General features: G+C 36.9%; 2 protein-coding genes across 3 annotated transcripts; one reads left to right on the plus strand and one right to left on the minus strand.

Annotated features, from left to right (window-relative positions):
- The first annotated feature begins 1,156 nt into the window (after nt 1-1,156).
- Nucleotides 1,157-12,377, plus strand: LOC110847013 (glucose dehydrogenase [FAD, quinone]). Of its 2 annotated transcripts, XM_022093859.2 has the most exons (21): nt 1,161-1,703; nt 3,685-5,209; nt 6,208-6,407; nt 8,058-8,145; nt 8,224-8,343; nt 8,467-8,534; nt 8,603-8,666; nt 8,744-8,865; nt 8,973-9,146; nt 9,228-9,279; nt 9,347-9,553; nt 9,719-9,759; nt 10,047-10,092; nt 10,261-10,311; nt 10,427-10,534; nt 10,717-10,765; nt 11,074-11,169; nt 11,250-11,338; nt 11,435-11,481; nt 11,545-11,581; nt 11,661-12,377. In XM_022093859.2, the coding sequence occupies exons 2-21, from the start codon at nt 5,026-5,028 to the stop codon at nt 11,744-11,746; spliced, it is 1,929 nt and encodes a 642-aa protein (XP_021949551.1). In that variant the 5' UTR covers nt 1,161-1,703; nt 3,685-5,025; the 3' UTR covers nt 11,747-12,377. The 2 variants fall into 2 exon arrangements, with proteins under 2 accessions (XP_035705543.1, XP_021949551.1); XM_035849650.1 differs by having other exon boundaries at nt 1,157-1,703; nt 10,047-10,311.
- Nucleotides 12,278-16,106, minus strand: LOC110847014 (glucose dehydrogenase [FAD, quinone]). The gene is made up of 12 exons (XM_022093860.2): nt 15,818-16,106; nt 15,726-15,743; nt 15,583-15,660; nt 15,348-15,454; nt 15,210-15,269; nt 14,387-14,513; nt 14,169-14,300; nt 13,933-14,054; nt 13,643-13,787; nt 13,555-13,583; nt 12,961-13,462; nt 12,278-12,878 (listed from the first exon to the last, which is right to left on the minus strand). The coding sequence occupies exons 1-12, from the start codon at nt 15,975-15,977 to the stop codon at nt 12,496-12,498; spliced, it is 1,863 nt and encodes a 620-aa protein (XP_021949552.2). The 5' UTR covers nt 15,978-16,106; the 3' UTR covers nt 12,278-12,495.
- Between the last annotated feature and the right edge of the window lie 109 nt (nt 16,107-16,215).

Genomic DNA, 16,215 nt, shown 5'->3' on the forward strand with positions numbered 1-16,215 from the left:
GACTAATTCTATTTGAGAAAGCCCTACCTAGAATCGAGACTTGACATCATCAGCTTTACATATAAGTCACCTGCTCTCAACCTATTTAGCTACATGAATATATGAAATTCATAAAAGCATTCCAATTTAATTGAAGACAAGTGAGAGTGAAACTCAAATCGTCAAGTATTTTGTCATCTTTTCGCGTTTTTTGTTTACTAATATGCTTGCTTGTATATAGCACTGCATACCAAAAAATCTGCATTTTTACCCAAGAAAGATACTAATCTGTAGTAAGTGACGAACGAAAGAGTGAAGCGATGATTTATTGTGGTAGCTAAAACGTACTTCCTAAAAGCTCATTTAAGTCCATCGTGAAACATCTTCCATATTCTACATTGAACAAAAAACGGAAATTCTTGCAAGAATACACAATCGGTTGCATCAACAATTTTTGTTTTGTGATTTGTGGAAGAATAATCAACAAAATAAATATGCGCGTAGTTTTCGGTCGTTATTCCGCTACTTTGGCACAAGTAATAATAAATCTGAATGAATTCACACCGTTATCTCCTCAACAATACGACGACGACCCTTCCTTCCTACATATTTCTGTTGTTTACTTGGTCTGATTACCCTTCTTCTTCTATCTCCGTCTTCTATCTGTGACATGTTCACAACTTGCACTATTATTACCAAACATTTATGCATGTATAAACCCACACTACTACTGTTGGCAGGATGAATATGCATAATAATAATAATAATACGCTGTATGTCTATGTATGCAATACACACTCAGCATTATTGTTTCTAACCTATGTCCATCTTGGGTTACTGGTGCTCCCGAAGAATCTAAATGCATTCATTTTGTAAGAGTAGTAGTTGTGAGCCCTCGTCGTCCAACAAAGAAGCGACAATGCCACTGCAATTTACATTTGACAGACATTTAAACTCTGACTAAACTTATCCCAACCATTCCCCAGAGACATTTCTATTCTAGATATGTCTCACCTCTCCGTCTGAATATTAAACGTTCAACACTTTCTTCAAGTCCTGACAAGGGAAGTATGAATGTGTAAATTGTGACGCGGATTTCATTTCATCTCTTCCCTCAGCCAGGCCCAGCCAGCCAGCCAGCTATCTATCCCACTAAAGCACTTTATCATTATAGGACATGATTTACAGTGTACAAATATTTGTGATAATCAAAGAGTGAGCGAAGGCAGACGCATTCTATTATTGTTATTGCATTGTTGTTACTGCAGCTCTTGGCGACTTGCAGTATTACGTTTTCTAAGTCAAAGCCATAGCCCTGTTGCAAAATCTTTAACAATGAAGGCAACAAGAGTACAGCTAGCAGGCTAGCAGTCTCATGCACTTTGCAGGAAAGAGTAAGATCAGTTCAGTGCAAAGGTTGAGATGAAGTGGTTCTCTTGGTCAGTGGCGTTTATCCACGTTCCTCCACCTATTCCTGCATAATGGATTCATAGAGCCAAGCAGCACAGTGAACTTCTTGGTTGAGAATAGCATTAACAACTTCCAGATAATCAAGAGGCTGAAACTCGGTCGCTGATTAAGGAGTTTCTCTTTGTGCAATAAGCGATTAACTGTGGTATAGGTTGGATAATAAATCGACTACTCGGAATCTGAAAAACAATACCAAAGTGGGCATTCAAATTTGTGTTGTTGTGCGTGCGAGTTTAGGTCAGGATATTCAAAAGGTAAGTTATTATGCATTATTATTTTTTGTGTGACTAATTGCAAATAGACACACGGCAATTTGTGGCATGGCAGAATAAAAGGTGGTTTATCCAGGCAACAAAACACGAGTTCAGAGAGGTTAATAATCTCATTGGAACTGAAATAAACAGTATTTCACAATTGTGTATAGTAAATACTTATAGTTGGTAATGCCAAATAACGCTGATAATGCCAAATACGCGAGGTCTTTAAATTTGGGTTTATTTTGTTGCAACAATATTACCGGCATTTTTTACGACAATTAGACACAGATACGTGTACCGGTGGAGAACATAATACTCAAGTACTCAAGCACGATATTCTGCGATACACGTATGTCTGCATTTCATTAGCGAATGAGAATGAAAGTTGGTTGTGCAGCTGTCATTCTAGATAAAACAAGCGAGTGGTAGGTTAATAATATAACGTATGCAAAACCCATTATTAAGGCCACATTTTAATGGAGTACCTGCGATGAGTCAATGAGCAAGGAGTAATATATTGGTGTGTGTGTAGTAGCAAATAGCAGTGGCACTCCTCTAAAATAATCTCATCTCCACCAAGTAAACATCATTCACACATTAAATTCATGTGCATACGGGTGGACGACCATATGCACATAAGTACTTTTAACGTGTCCTAAGTAATAGGTTAACAATAGTTGCTGCAACTATTTAGCTAAAAAATTGCTCATCTTCTCTTTTACAGTAATATGTACCTTAAAGAAACAATTTACTGAATGAAACGGAAAGTTTTAGTCATCCGTAAAAGATTTGATGAAAAACACGTAAGTCGTGCTCATAAATCATTGCGACTACTCATGACACAATATGGACTATAATCCATAAGAACTGTGAGGATGGACATTTGCAGATTGTCTCAAAATGTGCCAACACAATGTGATACCTTTTTCCCTGCTTCGTCCTTCTTGATTAACGTTACAATAATATTCATATACAAACACAATGAAAAGTCGTACAGAGAAATCTGCGTTGCTAACTACAGTGGAGCAATTTAGCTGACTGACCAATTTGCAAATCTGTGATTTATTTTCAAGAAAGGGAATGAATGATACAATAATACGGAGACACGGTTCACCCACATTTTAGCACTCAGCCAGCAGCAGCAGCAGTTTTGTTCAACCGCATCATCATTATCATTCCATCCTTCCGCAAAATATGTATGGCGTCATACAGTCTGAGTTTTTAGCTACTTGAGTTTCATTCATGCTGGTTTACATTAATTTTCTTTTTACTTGATTAAAATCAGGTGTTGTGATAAGAATAAATGGAGTGAAGGAGGAACGGAAGGAGAAGTAATTAATATGTAGTCGTATACCAAATCTCATTTTCCTGCCTTATTTTCCTATATGTAACACATTGTAAATACATAAGAATATGTAAGCTGTTGCTTTTTAGAGGCACAGCATAAAAAATTGCGGATATGCTGATATCATTGAATTTCCATTCCAATTGTTCCCAAAATAAAGTACTCACATCTGTATACCTTACACGGTGTCACCTTTTTTCAAGGGTTGCAAATTGACCATTAGAAAAACCATTAAAAAAATTAAACTACTTCTTCACCTTATAAAAAGAGGATATACATATTTCATCATGCCTCTCAAAATGTGCTTTTCTGATTATCAAGAACTGTACAAAAATTTAAACCACCGCAGAAAGTATTAAATTAGAAACTGATCCGAGTCAAGCATGTGATAATCTATGACAATCAGCTTTTCTACGACAGTTAATGAAAAAGTTTGAGAACAAAAACCTAATCATCTGCAAGAGAAATTCAATTCAATCAGACTCTGCGTATAAGCTACACCTACCTACTTACCAGGCAGACCTGGGTTTAAAGAAACGGTGCAAAAAAAGTCGTGCAAATCTCCATTTTGCAATATCAATTTCCATCTTTTTAGCTTAATCACAAGCTTAATACTTTGTCTATTATGCTTAGATTCTCAGCCTGCCAAGCTGTCAGCAATCATCAACATCAAGAGGTGTTGAAGACTTCTCTGATAATTGTGAATCCCTTGCAACAGTTGATGCAATTTTATCATCGTACAGAAAGACGAGCAGTCATCCGAGTGGCCAATTAAGTCACTTACTTTTGGTCTCTACTCAACATAACTTGATTAATTTACCGTCTTACTACTCTCATTAAACGGAGGAGTGCAGCAAAGCTAAGCAAGCAGTGTTTAGTGACTTGTGACAATTACAAACTGAAGTGAGGCAACATGAGAATATTTTGTACGTGATAACTTAATTGGTCCCTTAATTGTTTGCGTAATCTTCTCATCGCATCATGCTCACTGACAAAGGAAGACTGTCCAACAGTGTCCACCAAGTGTCGATCATGATCATGAAGAAATTGCACGTGGTGGAGTTAGGTACACGTTATAAACTCAGCCACCGGTGTGAAATTGCTTCAAATTCAGTGACGATTAAGACGTGCGACAAGCATTTCTTTATCTGAGCAGGTGAACTTGACGACGAGTTGTAGTGGAAAACTTGAAATATAATCAGACTCAGATAACACTTGACAATAGCAATGACAGCGTAGTTGTAGTGTACACACGTTACAATAGCCATTTACAAATTGTAGCGTACTGTTGATTCCACGTGATCGTGACAATTAACGTCGGCTGCTGCGTTGGGAAACCATAATAACTTGTCACATAACCTCCTCATCAGCCAGCAGAAGCGAAAAGTACCATTCAAAAAGTCAACATTGACCAAGTTTTGCAGGATACAACAAAAGAGCGACCACAAAGGAAAATAGCAGCAGCTCCACACCAACTGGCTTCAGAGTGGGAGGGAAGAGTCAGTCAATTTTATGAAAAATCGTGAAAATAGGTTACACAACATTTATAAATGTTTAAACGGATAAAAGTGCGGTTGCGGATGGTTGAGCCTGACTTGTAATCTGATGGTCGCGTCGGATGGTCACTTAACTCTTTAATAGATTATTTAGTTAACTAAAACGTGATTATTTATTGCAAATGGATTTTGCGAAAATGGAAATGAAACAGATAATAATGTTTTGTGCAAATCAGTTTGAGTGCGAAGTAATTTAATCACGTCGAATTCCTAGATTTTTTTTATACAAACCTCCATTTCCATAAAATAACGCAACTTAACAAAGCGACTTTTATTTTATTGGAGCACTTCAAACTTTAAGCAAGCTTGGTTTTGTAAATTATTGGCGGCGTCCAAGCACAGAAAGTGATTTTTTCGTGGTTGGGAGTGTGGGATTATTATTTGTGAATGCACTCAATAAAAAAATAATCGTTGGAAAATGGATTTGATGTCACAAGCCACGTTCGGCTATCCCACTGTTAGCTGGTTTTTGCCCATTGTTTACGGATCTCTCGGAGCTATTCCAGCCCTGCTTTCCCTGTTCTTCGATTTTGATCAAACTGCAGACTCGCTTAGATCTGCTGGACAAGACCCCAGAAGAAATGTCTACGACTTCATTATTGGTAAGTCACTTTACACTTTATTCAATGAGATCAAATGATCCTGATACATATATATATATTTAGGTTATAATACCACATATACAAAATGACTTGTATGTACATTCACACGTAGGAAGCATTGTTATGTAATACCTCGAGTGGTTAGGGATTTGCTAGATTAATTCCAATAATTGTGATAAAAAGTTTTAAAACTTAGGATTAGTGCTAGTTTAAATCATCACTACTACTTAGGTACGTATTTGGTAAAAAAGTTGAATAGATACTTAGATCGGTCAGTGACCGGATTAAATTCTCATGCAATTATTTATTATGATCAGCATAAATTGGGATATTGTTTCAACGTGTAAATGCATACATTAATTGGCATTTGGCACTTATACGATGCACTTTTACGAAACTAATTAATTTCATTGAATGCATAATTGAAACTGCAATGACGTCTAGACCATGCGGAAGATTTCTAGTGAAAAGTTTAATTAGAGAGCTGTAAATAAATAATTCCTTTGCCGATTGGATACTTTGGCAGCTATACGTGCACTTTTGTTTGATTTGTGAATATTCAGCGATCAAGAGTCGGATTAGATTATTAGATGAGAAGGTGTAGACGCATCTCATTTTCCCAGCGCTACCCATCCATTCTGCACACACAAAACATGAAACGAAAGGGAAACCGAGTACTCGAAATTTCTGTTGAGTCATCTTTCACTGCTAAAAAGCTAAAATACACGAGTCGAGTATTTGCTTCCAACAAACACGATTAATAAAAGTGCTCTGTACATTCTGCTGTCTTTTTCTGCCATTGAAAATAAAGCAGTTCAATTTCTAATGCATCGTCGTCGCCGGTATTTGTGTCATTATCGGCTTTCAGCAAATTTAATTATTAATTCGATGATTGGATTGATGTATGTAGCAAATAGTTAAATAAATGCACACCATTTATTAGATTTATTTAATATAATCGAACACATTTACAAAACCATGTGCACAAAATATTGCAGTGGGAGCAGGGTCGGCTGGTTCTGTGGTGGCAAACCGGTTGTCGGAGCATTTTAACGTTCTGCTTTTGGAACGTGGAGGCGATCCGAATCCCTTGGCCTTGGTCCCAGCCCTCGCAACCATTTTGCTTAACCATCCGGAAAATGACTACATGTACCGATCCATTCCTCAGAGGTCCTCCTGCCTTTCACTCAATAATCGGGTAAGAATATACATATATGAAGGAACCTTATGCTTTGTGACCATGTATTTGTGTACATTAGCTAATTTAATATGCACCTAGTTCCGTAAATTACTTAAACATCCTTAAGCGACAATACTTTTGTATGCAAATGATATTTATTTATTTACGAGGCTCATCACTTACTGTAGCACAATCATGTCAAATCAGAAGTCGAATTAATAATCCTGCGACTGTGTGCTTGTCAGCCATAAATCATTTTATACAATGGTGTGATGTCAGGAACCATGCAAATCGTGATTTTGATCAACAAATTTCCATCTTACAGAAATTATGTCTCGTCTCATTTTCAGAAACCTACAATATGGACTTGATATAGCCCTCGTTTTTCTCGTCTCGATGAGCACCCTTTTCTAAACCTCTTGACAAATATTTTACAAACTGGTATCGAACTCTGCAGAATTCTTTTTATATCCGGTATACAAAATTCGGCTTGCTCAAACCAAATTGAAAAACCAAATTCCGACAAATAGTTAAAAATGGTTTCAAAGTTTCTAGAAACTTATTCTATATTTGTAAATCTTTCAGACTCATATGTAGATACATATCAAACGTCAGGTTTCTGCAACAATTTGCAATTTGGTGCCATATGTTCACCCCCGTCAGTGGGGATGAAAATCGGTTCAGTAGTTCATCCGCTAACGTGTCAAGGACAGACGGACAGACTGGCATGACGATTCCATAAGCTCTGGTTAAAATTGTAACAGAATATGCACATTTGATGTCATCCTATGTTGACGAGAGCTGATTTAGTCCACACACACTTATTTATAATATTCTGTTATAGTTTCTCTAACCTGTCATTCCATAGAGAGATTTTGTTGTTTATTTAGTCATGTAAAATGTATGCGGAAGTTTGGTATGCCAAGAGTCATTTTTTCCTGTACAATACTAAAATAGCCACATTGTGCGGTATTCCCTGTTTAGTACAAGAATAAACCGGACTTGACCACATAATCCCAATAAGCTTGCATACACACTGCATAACTAGTGTTGGTAGCAAATTTAATTTCACAAACCCATTCAAATTTAACTCGACCACTCAACCGTGGTTTTAATTTCTCCCAGTGAATGATAAATACTATTCAAAGAATGCTGTCAATGAGAAATGATGTATTACTAACTCCAATCTACAACACTCCAACTTAAAAGTTTTCTTTGTTGGGATGAGCAGACCATGTTGTTACATCTTGAGGAGTTAATGGCCCATTCGGAAAATTAAATTCTGAACAAACTTCAAGTAGGCAGAAGGAAATAAATTAGGATGTATCATCATCCCCATCATCAACAACATCTGCTTCATCGTCAATACTAATTTTCACACATGAAATCATAATAAAAAGTGTCAGAAGGATAAAAAATGTATCCATTTTAGGTGGAAGTAAAGTGATGATTGTGGTATATTTTATGTATCATTAATAAATCTTTACGTGTCTTCTAACTTGAAGTAAAATTGACGCTTATAATGAAGCCACTGGATTATTTTTTATGGTTTTAGAAAGCTGAAGTCTCTTTGTATCATAACTTAAATATGCATATTACATTCCCCAAATTGTTCATGAATAATTTATGTAAACAAGTTCAACCAAAATTCGTTTGTAATTTTTCCAGCAAAGTTCCTGGTCTCGAGGTCGTGGTCTTGGGGGGTCAAGCACGCTCAATTTAATGGTATATCTAAGAGGCCACAAGCTCGATTACGGTAATTTAGTGGCCATATCATAACTTTTCCTTGTTTGTTTGTAATTTGCACTAAACCGGCAAATTCATTATTTTATAGACAACTGGGCTAACATTACTGGCGATTCTCGATGGAGTTATGACGGTGTTCTTCCATTCTTTAAGAAATCAGAAGATTATTGTGTACAATGCGAAAATAACCCTAATGATGTATTTGAACGTAAGCCTGTACTATGCATATGGTCCAATTAATACAAATCATGTGAAACCACACCTTACAGTATTTCGAACCAAGTTTACATTAGTCACATTATTTATGACGTATGTATTTGTTACAATGCAGCTCAATTTCATCATAAGAATGGATTTTTAACCGTGGGAAAGCCCCCGTATCAGCCACTTGTGGAACAGGTAATATGAGCCTACAATTCATTTGCAGCAAACACGATTTAGACGTTACACACTTTATTTTTGTTCAGTTTCTGCAAGGATGCGAGTGGAATGGAATTCCAAGAGTGGACTTGAACGGTCCTTACAAAGAAGGTGATGACTTTTGGTGGTGACCATTATTTATTATTATGATCTAGGAAGACAACTTGATGAGTGTCATGTCTTATCAGGTGCCGCAACGGTTACCTACACGCAACGGAATGGCCGTCGGTTGAGTACGTATCACGCATTTCTTCAACCAATTTTGCACAGAAAAACGCTAACGATTGAAAAGTATGCGTATGCCTACAAGGTATGAATATGAATACAAGAAGAGAGTTTTGTCTCTTCTCACAATTTAGCGAATATTAGCCAAAAACACATAATGGCACGATAACTCTTGATCGATCTGTTAATTAGGTCCTGTTTCGAGGTCCCAACAATGAAGCATATGGAATCGAGTATGAAAGGCATGGGAGAAAACGAGTGGCGTTTGCTACTAAAGAAGTCATTCTAAGCGCTGGATCCTTGGATTCCGCCAAACTCTTGATGCTCTCAGGGATAGGCCCACAAGAACATCTTCATTCCTTAGGGGTAGGGTTTTTTTAGACCACACTGCCACTACGGTTTCTAATTGCTCAATTATATTATTTATACAAATTATGTTATGACCAGCTTAAAGTGAGGATAAATGCGCCGGTAGGACAAAATATTCAAGATCATATAGGTGAGACATGGGATAATGGAAACCTTGCGATGTCGCATGAATAATTTTGACAAAATTTTCTTTCTAGGAACATTTCCTGGGCCGTTTTTAGTAGAGGCTCCAAAATCGTTTAACTTGGATCGCGATGCAAACGCAATAAATGCATTACGATTTGTGAACAACGGTAGCGGCTCATTGACGACTTCGGGGATTCATGCAAATGCATTTTTTTCATCGTTCAGAGCTCATGAAGAAGGGAATCCAGAATGGCCGGACACGCAATGGATGTTTTTAGGTCAGTACCCCCCCCCCTGTCTCCTTACTACTGTTTCCTTATTCTTTCTATTATTAGTCTATTATTAAGATTCCATCTTTTAATAATTAGCATCTTCTACTAATCATCTAAATTCGTTTATTGCGTACTAAAATACTGACTGATGTTTTAAACCAAAAATTGCAGGATTGGGAAACTGGGGAGTTATTGATGAGACGTTTGCACATGTAAGAATCAATATTTTATACGTTTAATATGTGCCTTAGGTGGTAACATAATTTATAATTTCAGCATTTCTGATTCAAATAGACAAAGTGGAGTTTAAAGAGAAAATACGTTAAAAGCATGCATCAATTTTTTTTTCTCGTTACATAATCATTTCGTACGATTGAATCAGAAATGTGGACATACCCACTTAATACCCATTGCTACTGCATTGATGTAGCCATACAATTACTTAACCACTATTGCTCGCTATCCAATAAATCCAATAAATTAATGCATTTTTCATTAGGCCTTTAACGTTCGAAGTGATGTGTTGAAAGAATTCTTCGATCCAGGTAATTTTTCACCCAGACATTATAATTTACATCGATGTTCCAGTTCAAGCAATTGGTTTCTTTCTCCATCTACTAACATCCCTTTGCTCCCCAAACCAACTAATTTTTGTATATTTTTATTTCATTGTATTTATATCGTACCCAACCTATTCATATGTTTCGATCTAGTCAAGGGCAAAGACGCGTTTCAAATAACAGTGATGCTAAGTCGACCACGAGGTAACTTGATAATTTATGGATAGTTATTGCATATACGCCATTTTAAAGATTTTCAGCAAATATATTAACACGCAACCAAGTAAATATAGTGAGAAATGTTATTTTACTTATTTAGCACGTGGTGAGATGCATCTGCGCTCTGCAAATTTCAGAGACACACCCTTATTTAACCCAAAATACTTTGAAGATCTCGACGGATCAGACATTAAAGTCATGGTGGAAGGTGGGTCTATATGATACGTATTTAAATTGGTGTTGCGTTTCATGTACACGATTCAACTTCACACTTTACGCGTTAGTTCACACACTTGACGAAACATTGCGTGACAGTTTACTTCAAAAAGTGAAATGAAATGGTCACACGCTATAAATCTTTCTTAATTTGATGTGTGTTATTATGTGTAGGTGTCAAGAGGGCCGTATTCATGTCAGAGAATTCTCCTGCTTTTCGGAGGTAAGTAATCAATACAGAACTTATAGACACGAAAAAGATACAACTTATTTCAGACTCGTTGAAGATTCGCATGAAAATATTAAGAATATTACCAATTTGTTAGTAGTTATTCATTAGTCTTAGCCTTAGCATAAATAGCAATCCATCATCTATTTATAAAGAATGCTTTAAAATTTAAATGTACAAACTCTGAACGAAACACAAATCCTTATTCAAAAGTTTTCCATGCTTCCCAATCTTTCACAATTTCATGCAAATGAATACACACACATCTCATTTGACTCTTCATTTTCCATTTCTTTTGTTAGAGTTGGAAGTAGACTTTCTCCAGTGCCGTTCCCCCCATGTCGACATCTTCCTTTCAGATCAGATCCATACTGGGAATGCTTTGTGAGGCATTACAGGTGAATATTGATGTTTCCTTTATTAATATGTTCACCTGCTCATAATTATTTGGCTTAAATGAATATATATAACTCTGCAGTGTTTCGATTTACCACTACTCTGGCACTACCGCCATGGGACCTAGAGACTCTCCTCATTCGGTTGTAGATTCCGAACTTCGAGTCATTGGTATGTTGGTACAAGTGACATTGGTCACAAAATCCAAGTTTATGTCAAAAACTAATGAGAGATTTATTTATACACATTCTAATAACGTTTTTACAGGTACAAAGCGTCTTCGTGTGATTGACGCAGGTATCATGCCCACAGTGGTGAGTAAAAAGAAAATATCTGTTACTTTAGACAAGCAAATCGTTAACAACACTTTTTAATAGGTTACCGTCAATACTAATGGTCCGGTCATCATGATAGGTACTTATATTTGTGACGCCATATGTACATTTATGTGACACATATGGTACCTATGAGTTATCTGATATGTCTGATATAGGTGAACGTGGTGCTCAATTTGTCCTCGACACATGGGACAGTTACATTCGACAAAGAGGACATCGCAGTTTTAACAACTATTTATGAAATTGAATTTATCCTTAATGTTTGCGTGTTCAGTCGTCCGTGGTTTGCCAAACAACAGTTACCGCAAACTGAAGGCTAGTATTTAAAGTCAAAATGGTTCCTATGTACAGAAATGCTGTAGCAAAACAATGCACCCACAAACACAATACTTCACGATCCTTGTAGTCAATAATTTGATAGTGATTTTTAGTATTGACTTTCCCACCCATGATGACCAATTATATATCATGCCCTCTTCTAGACAAGTACCGTTTTCATTTTCGACGATACTTGTGACTGACAAATAATGATACTACTTAATTCACATTTTGATACAAGTTGCTTAAACGCTTTTAATACTATGCAAAATGTAACACTGTGGCCAGAAAGATACATAGATTCAAAGGAGGAAGGAATCCAAGTCAGTTACACTTTGTCAATAAATAAATAATTGATTATAAATGAGCAATTTTTTTTGCTTATATTGTGATAATAAGTTTGTATTTTGGATATCATTTTCTTGTTGTACTACTAAATGAGCAGAAAATGATATATTATAGGAGAATAATTATTTATTTCTTCAGGGACTATGAATATATAACCTATTGATATTGTAACATTTGTCGAAATAAATAACTAATAATTAATTTAAAGCACAATTATCTAAGCATTTTATGTTTGCACTTTGCATTGAGTAACTGCAGAAAATTAAAGTTATTCTTTGGTATCGTTTTGAAGCAGGCTACGAATTTCACGAAAACCAATTGGCACTATTTCACTTCATTTTCTGCATTGGACGCCCATCGTTTTAGAATTTCTGAAGCTCCCTTTTGTCCAATCATCATAGCGGGAGAGTTTGTGTTCACGTTTGGCACACTTGGCATGACCGAAGCATCGATCACCCGAAGATTTTCCGCACCAATAACACGAAGCTTTGAGTCTACAACGGCGTCCCTTGAATCATGGCGCCCCATGCTGCAAGATGATGCGAGGTGGTGCATGGACACAGTGTATTGTCTGATAAAGCAACGCCAATAATCATCACTTCGAAATTCCATTTCCTCACAACCTGGAAAGACTGCTGTGGTAAGTTGGGCACCGATGGCTCGAAATGTCGTGGTGTTTTCCACCAAATCCAACGCTAGCTTAACACCTACAAAATAAATCAATTAGTATTATTTGGAAATACTTTTAGTTTCTAATTTAATGAATTTGAGATTTGATGTCATACGCACCTTCAAGAAGAACTTCTAAATCTTGGTCGTTATGTAAGTATTTGGGATCAATGAGGGGTTCATCTTTTGGGTCACTGCTCCTCAGAAGAATTTCTCCTCGTTGGACAGGACGGTTGCCTGACACAATAATTTGGAAGGAATCCCTCCCTTTTGAAATTTTGAGGTACTTTTTAAGGATATCTTCTCGAACGTGGAAGGCACTTGCAAAGTCTACATCAAATCTTGAATACACTGCAGTTCCAAGTAAAATTAATTGAAGATCCGGCCAATTTCCTTCCCCAGATCGTTTCGCGTAGCTTGAAGAAATGAGGGCTGTGGCCATTGTCCCAGCACTGCTCAGGGTCCCAGTACCGTGGTCTATGAATTCCGTAAAAGCTTCAGAGTTGATATCCCTTTCAAACAGCATGGTCACAGGTTTATCGACATGGAACGGACCCAAAAAAACAGATACATGGTCCTGTACATTTTTCCCGACAGCAGGCAGATCGCACTTTGTTTTGATCTGTGTTTGTAACAAATTAAATTGTAATTGTACAGTTACATATGCAACGCTTTGCTAAATCTGCTGTATTGAGATGCAAAATGTTATATTACCCCCAATGAATCCAAATGGTTCTTAGGACCTTAAAGCATTAAACTATCAAACTGAACACAAATTAATTACTAATATTGCAATATTTACCGATTCCCGATAGCATGAGCAATTTTGCAGAGTTAACCAATCCCGCTGAAAGAATTACTTCCTTTGTTGCAAACGCCCTTTTTCGAACACCATGTCGAACGTATTCAACTCCAAAAGCCTCATTACGTTCACCTCTTAGCAATACCTGCATGTGAATACATATATTTATAGTCACGATACAAATCAACCATAAATTAGTTCAGGAGCCTTTGGTCATGGTCATACCCAACTGCAGTATTTATAAAAATCTATCATCCACATGCAGTATTATAAAAATGAATTATACGTACCTTGGTCACTTCCGAAAATTTGTAAATGGTTAAATTTGGGTTGTCACGTATGGGCTGTAAGAACGCATTAAAGGAACTAAGCCTTCGTCCATTCCGAATATTATTGTACATGACAGAAAATCCTGTATTTCCACAAAACATAATCTTATAACTAATAACTAGCATAATTAATATTTAATTATAATTAATACAATATTATGTACAAATATAAGCGTTTTTACTATATCAAACGCTACCTTCGCCAGAGCGTCCATTCAAATCCCGTCTTTTAAAACCCTGCTCTTCGCCAGCTTTGATAAAGTGTTCGGCCATCCCAACAAACGGCGGTGGTTGAACGGTTACTTCCCCTCCATGTCCGTGAACATCTTCTGCATTTAACCAGATTGGCATAGTTGCTTAGGTCATGTACATATTACGCACATTTGCATTTATGATCTGTTACTGAAAAACACACCATTCTCAAATTCCCCACGAAAATCTTCAATTGCTTTGAAGTGAGGTAGAACGCCATCATAACTCCAACTTGGGTCACCGGTTAAATTGGCCCATAATTCAAAATCGTGGGGGTCTCCACGTAAATACTGATATCAGTAAAAGATAAAACTAATAATTAACTAAGGAGGGGAGCTTCACCACCTGCCCCTCTCAGATCTTGATGTGCTTTGGATATGTGGTAGTGTCCCATGAGTGTACTAAAACCCTGCAGTGATTTGACTCCATGACCACAGTTACGCCCGCCACACCCACTCAAAGGCGCCAAAAACACGAAAAAAGCCCTGTTTTCACTTGGTCAAACCCTCGCCAAAAATCCAATTTTGCTCGGATTTTGGTAAAATTTACATTTTTGTAATCCCAGATACTTGCTTGATTATATCCAGTAGCAATCTCAATTTTTTTGAAATTTTGAACTTTTTCGAATAATTCATCAGCCCGAAAATTTCGAAAATTTCAAAAAAGTTGAGATTGCTACTGGATATGATTAAACAAGTATCTGGGATTACAAAAATGTAAATTTTATCAAAATCCGATCAAAATTGGATTTTTGGTGGATTTTTGAAGTTGGTAACTTTTGTGGTTTTCATCCCTTGAGTGGGTATGGCGGGCGCAAATGTGGCCATGGAGTCAAACCACTTCAGGGTTATCGTACACTCATAGGACCCTATCACATATCCAAAGGGCATCGAGATCTGTGAAGGGCAGGTGGTGAAGCTCTCCTCCTAAGTACTGAAATTAAGTAACCTAAACCAAAAAAAGTTCAGATACTGCAATGATATTACTTGCAGAAAGTTCAGCAACGACGTTCCCCCCAATCCCTTCCCTGCAGACCATGAGCTTTGCTGTAATATTGACAAATGGAGTGAATAAATATTTTTTTAAAATTTTGTAAGCATCAGTTTTATCAGGGGAAATAGTGCCTTGTTTGTGGAGGCGAGGCAAGCCTTTTCCTGTGGGACCGTCAAGTGCGTCCAGTCCAATTCTGGCTTATTGAGGAGAAGGAGAGAGGTTGAGGGGATGTATTGACCTATGATCCGCGGTTATTATTTTTTTCAGACAAGTCACTTGCTTATTTTTTTACAATAAATTGCCATTTGTTCTTAGCTGAATTATATTTCACTTTTCTTATTTTTTCTCTTGACCGATTGACCCTACCTGGTTGCATTTCTCCCCCAGCCTCCAACAGGAGAACTGTAAAATTATTTGTGGCTAGACGGTTCGCGACTACGGCACCTTAAAAATTTGAAATCGTGTTAAGTAAATAAGGTTCACTGAAATTGGATATTTTTGAGTAAAACCTGCTGAACCAGCTCCAACTACAAAGTCATCGTCCCCCGCAAACGAAATAATTAGTTTTCATGTTACAAATTAAAATTTATTAACAACATACCCACAATAAAATCGAAAGTATCGGCATTTTCGTAAAAAGCGGCACGAAACCTGTCTGCCATTATGTCGGCATTTTGGTACAACCTTGTATTCTCAGAAATAATGGAGATCATAAAATATATTAGGGGCGAAATAACGTATGAAAACACTGGTGTCTGCATTTTAGCTTGTTCTCTAAACACTAATAATTATCTGTAGGCGAGCACAAAACCAAAGTTTAACTTTATTCAGCGATGAAATGCTGGAAATAACTGAGCGAGAGACAGTAGGCACTAAAAAATGCAAGTGCCAAAATCATAAGAGTTCCTTCCTGCACCGTGCATAAAAAAGTTCCTGTTTGGTACACATAAATGTGCAAAAAAGGGCTGCGAAGAATCCTAGGTCAGCAAGTTCTTGACT

This window comes from Folsomia candida, unplaced genomic scaffold (genome assembly GCF_002217175.1).
Source record: "Folsomia candida strain VU population unplaced genomic scaffold, ASM221717v1 Fcan01_Sc003, whole genome shotgun sequence".
NCBI classification, from domain to species: domain Eukaryota; kingdom Metazoa; phylum Arthropoda; class Collembola; order Entomobryomorpha; family Isotomidae; genus Folsomia; species Folsomia candida.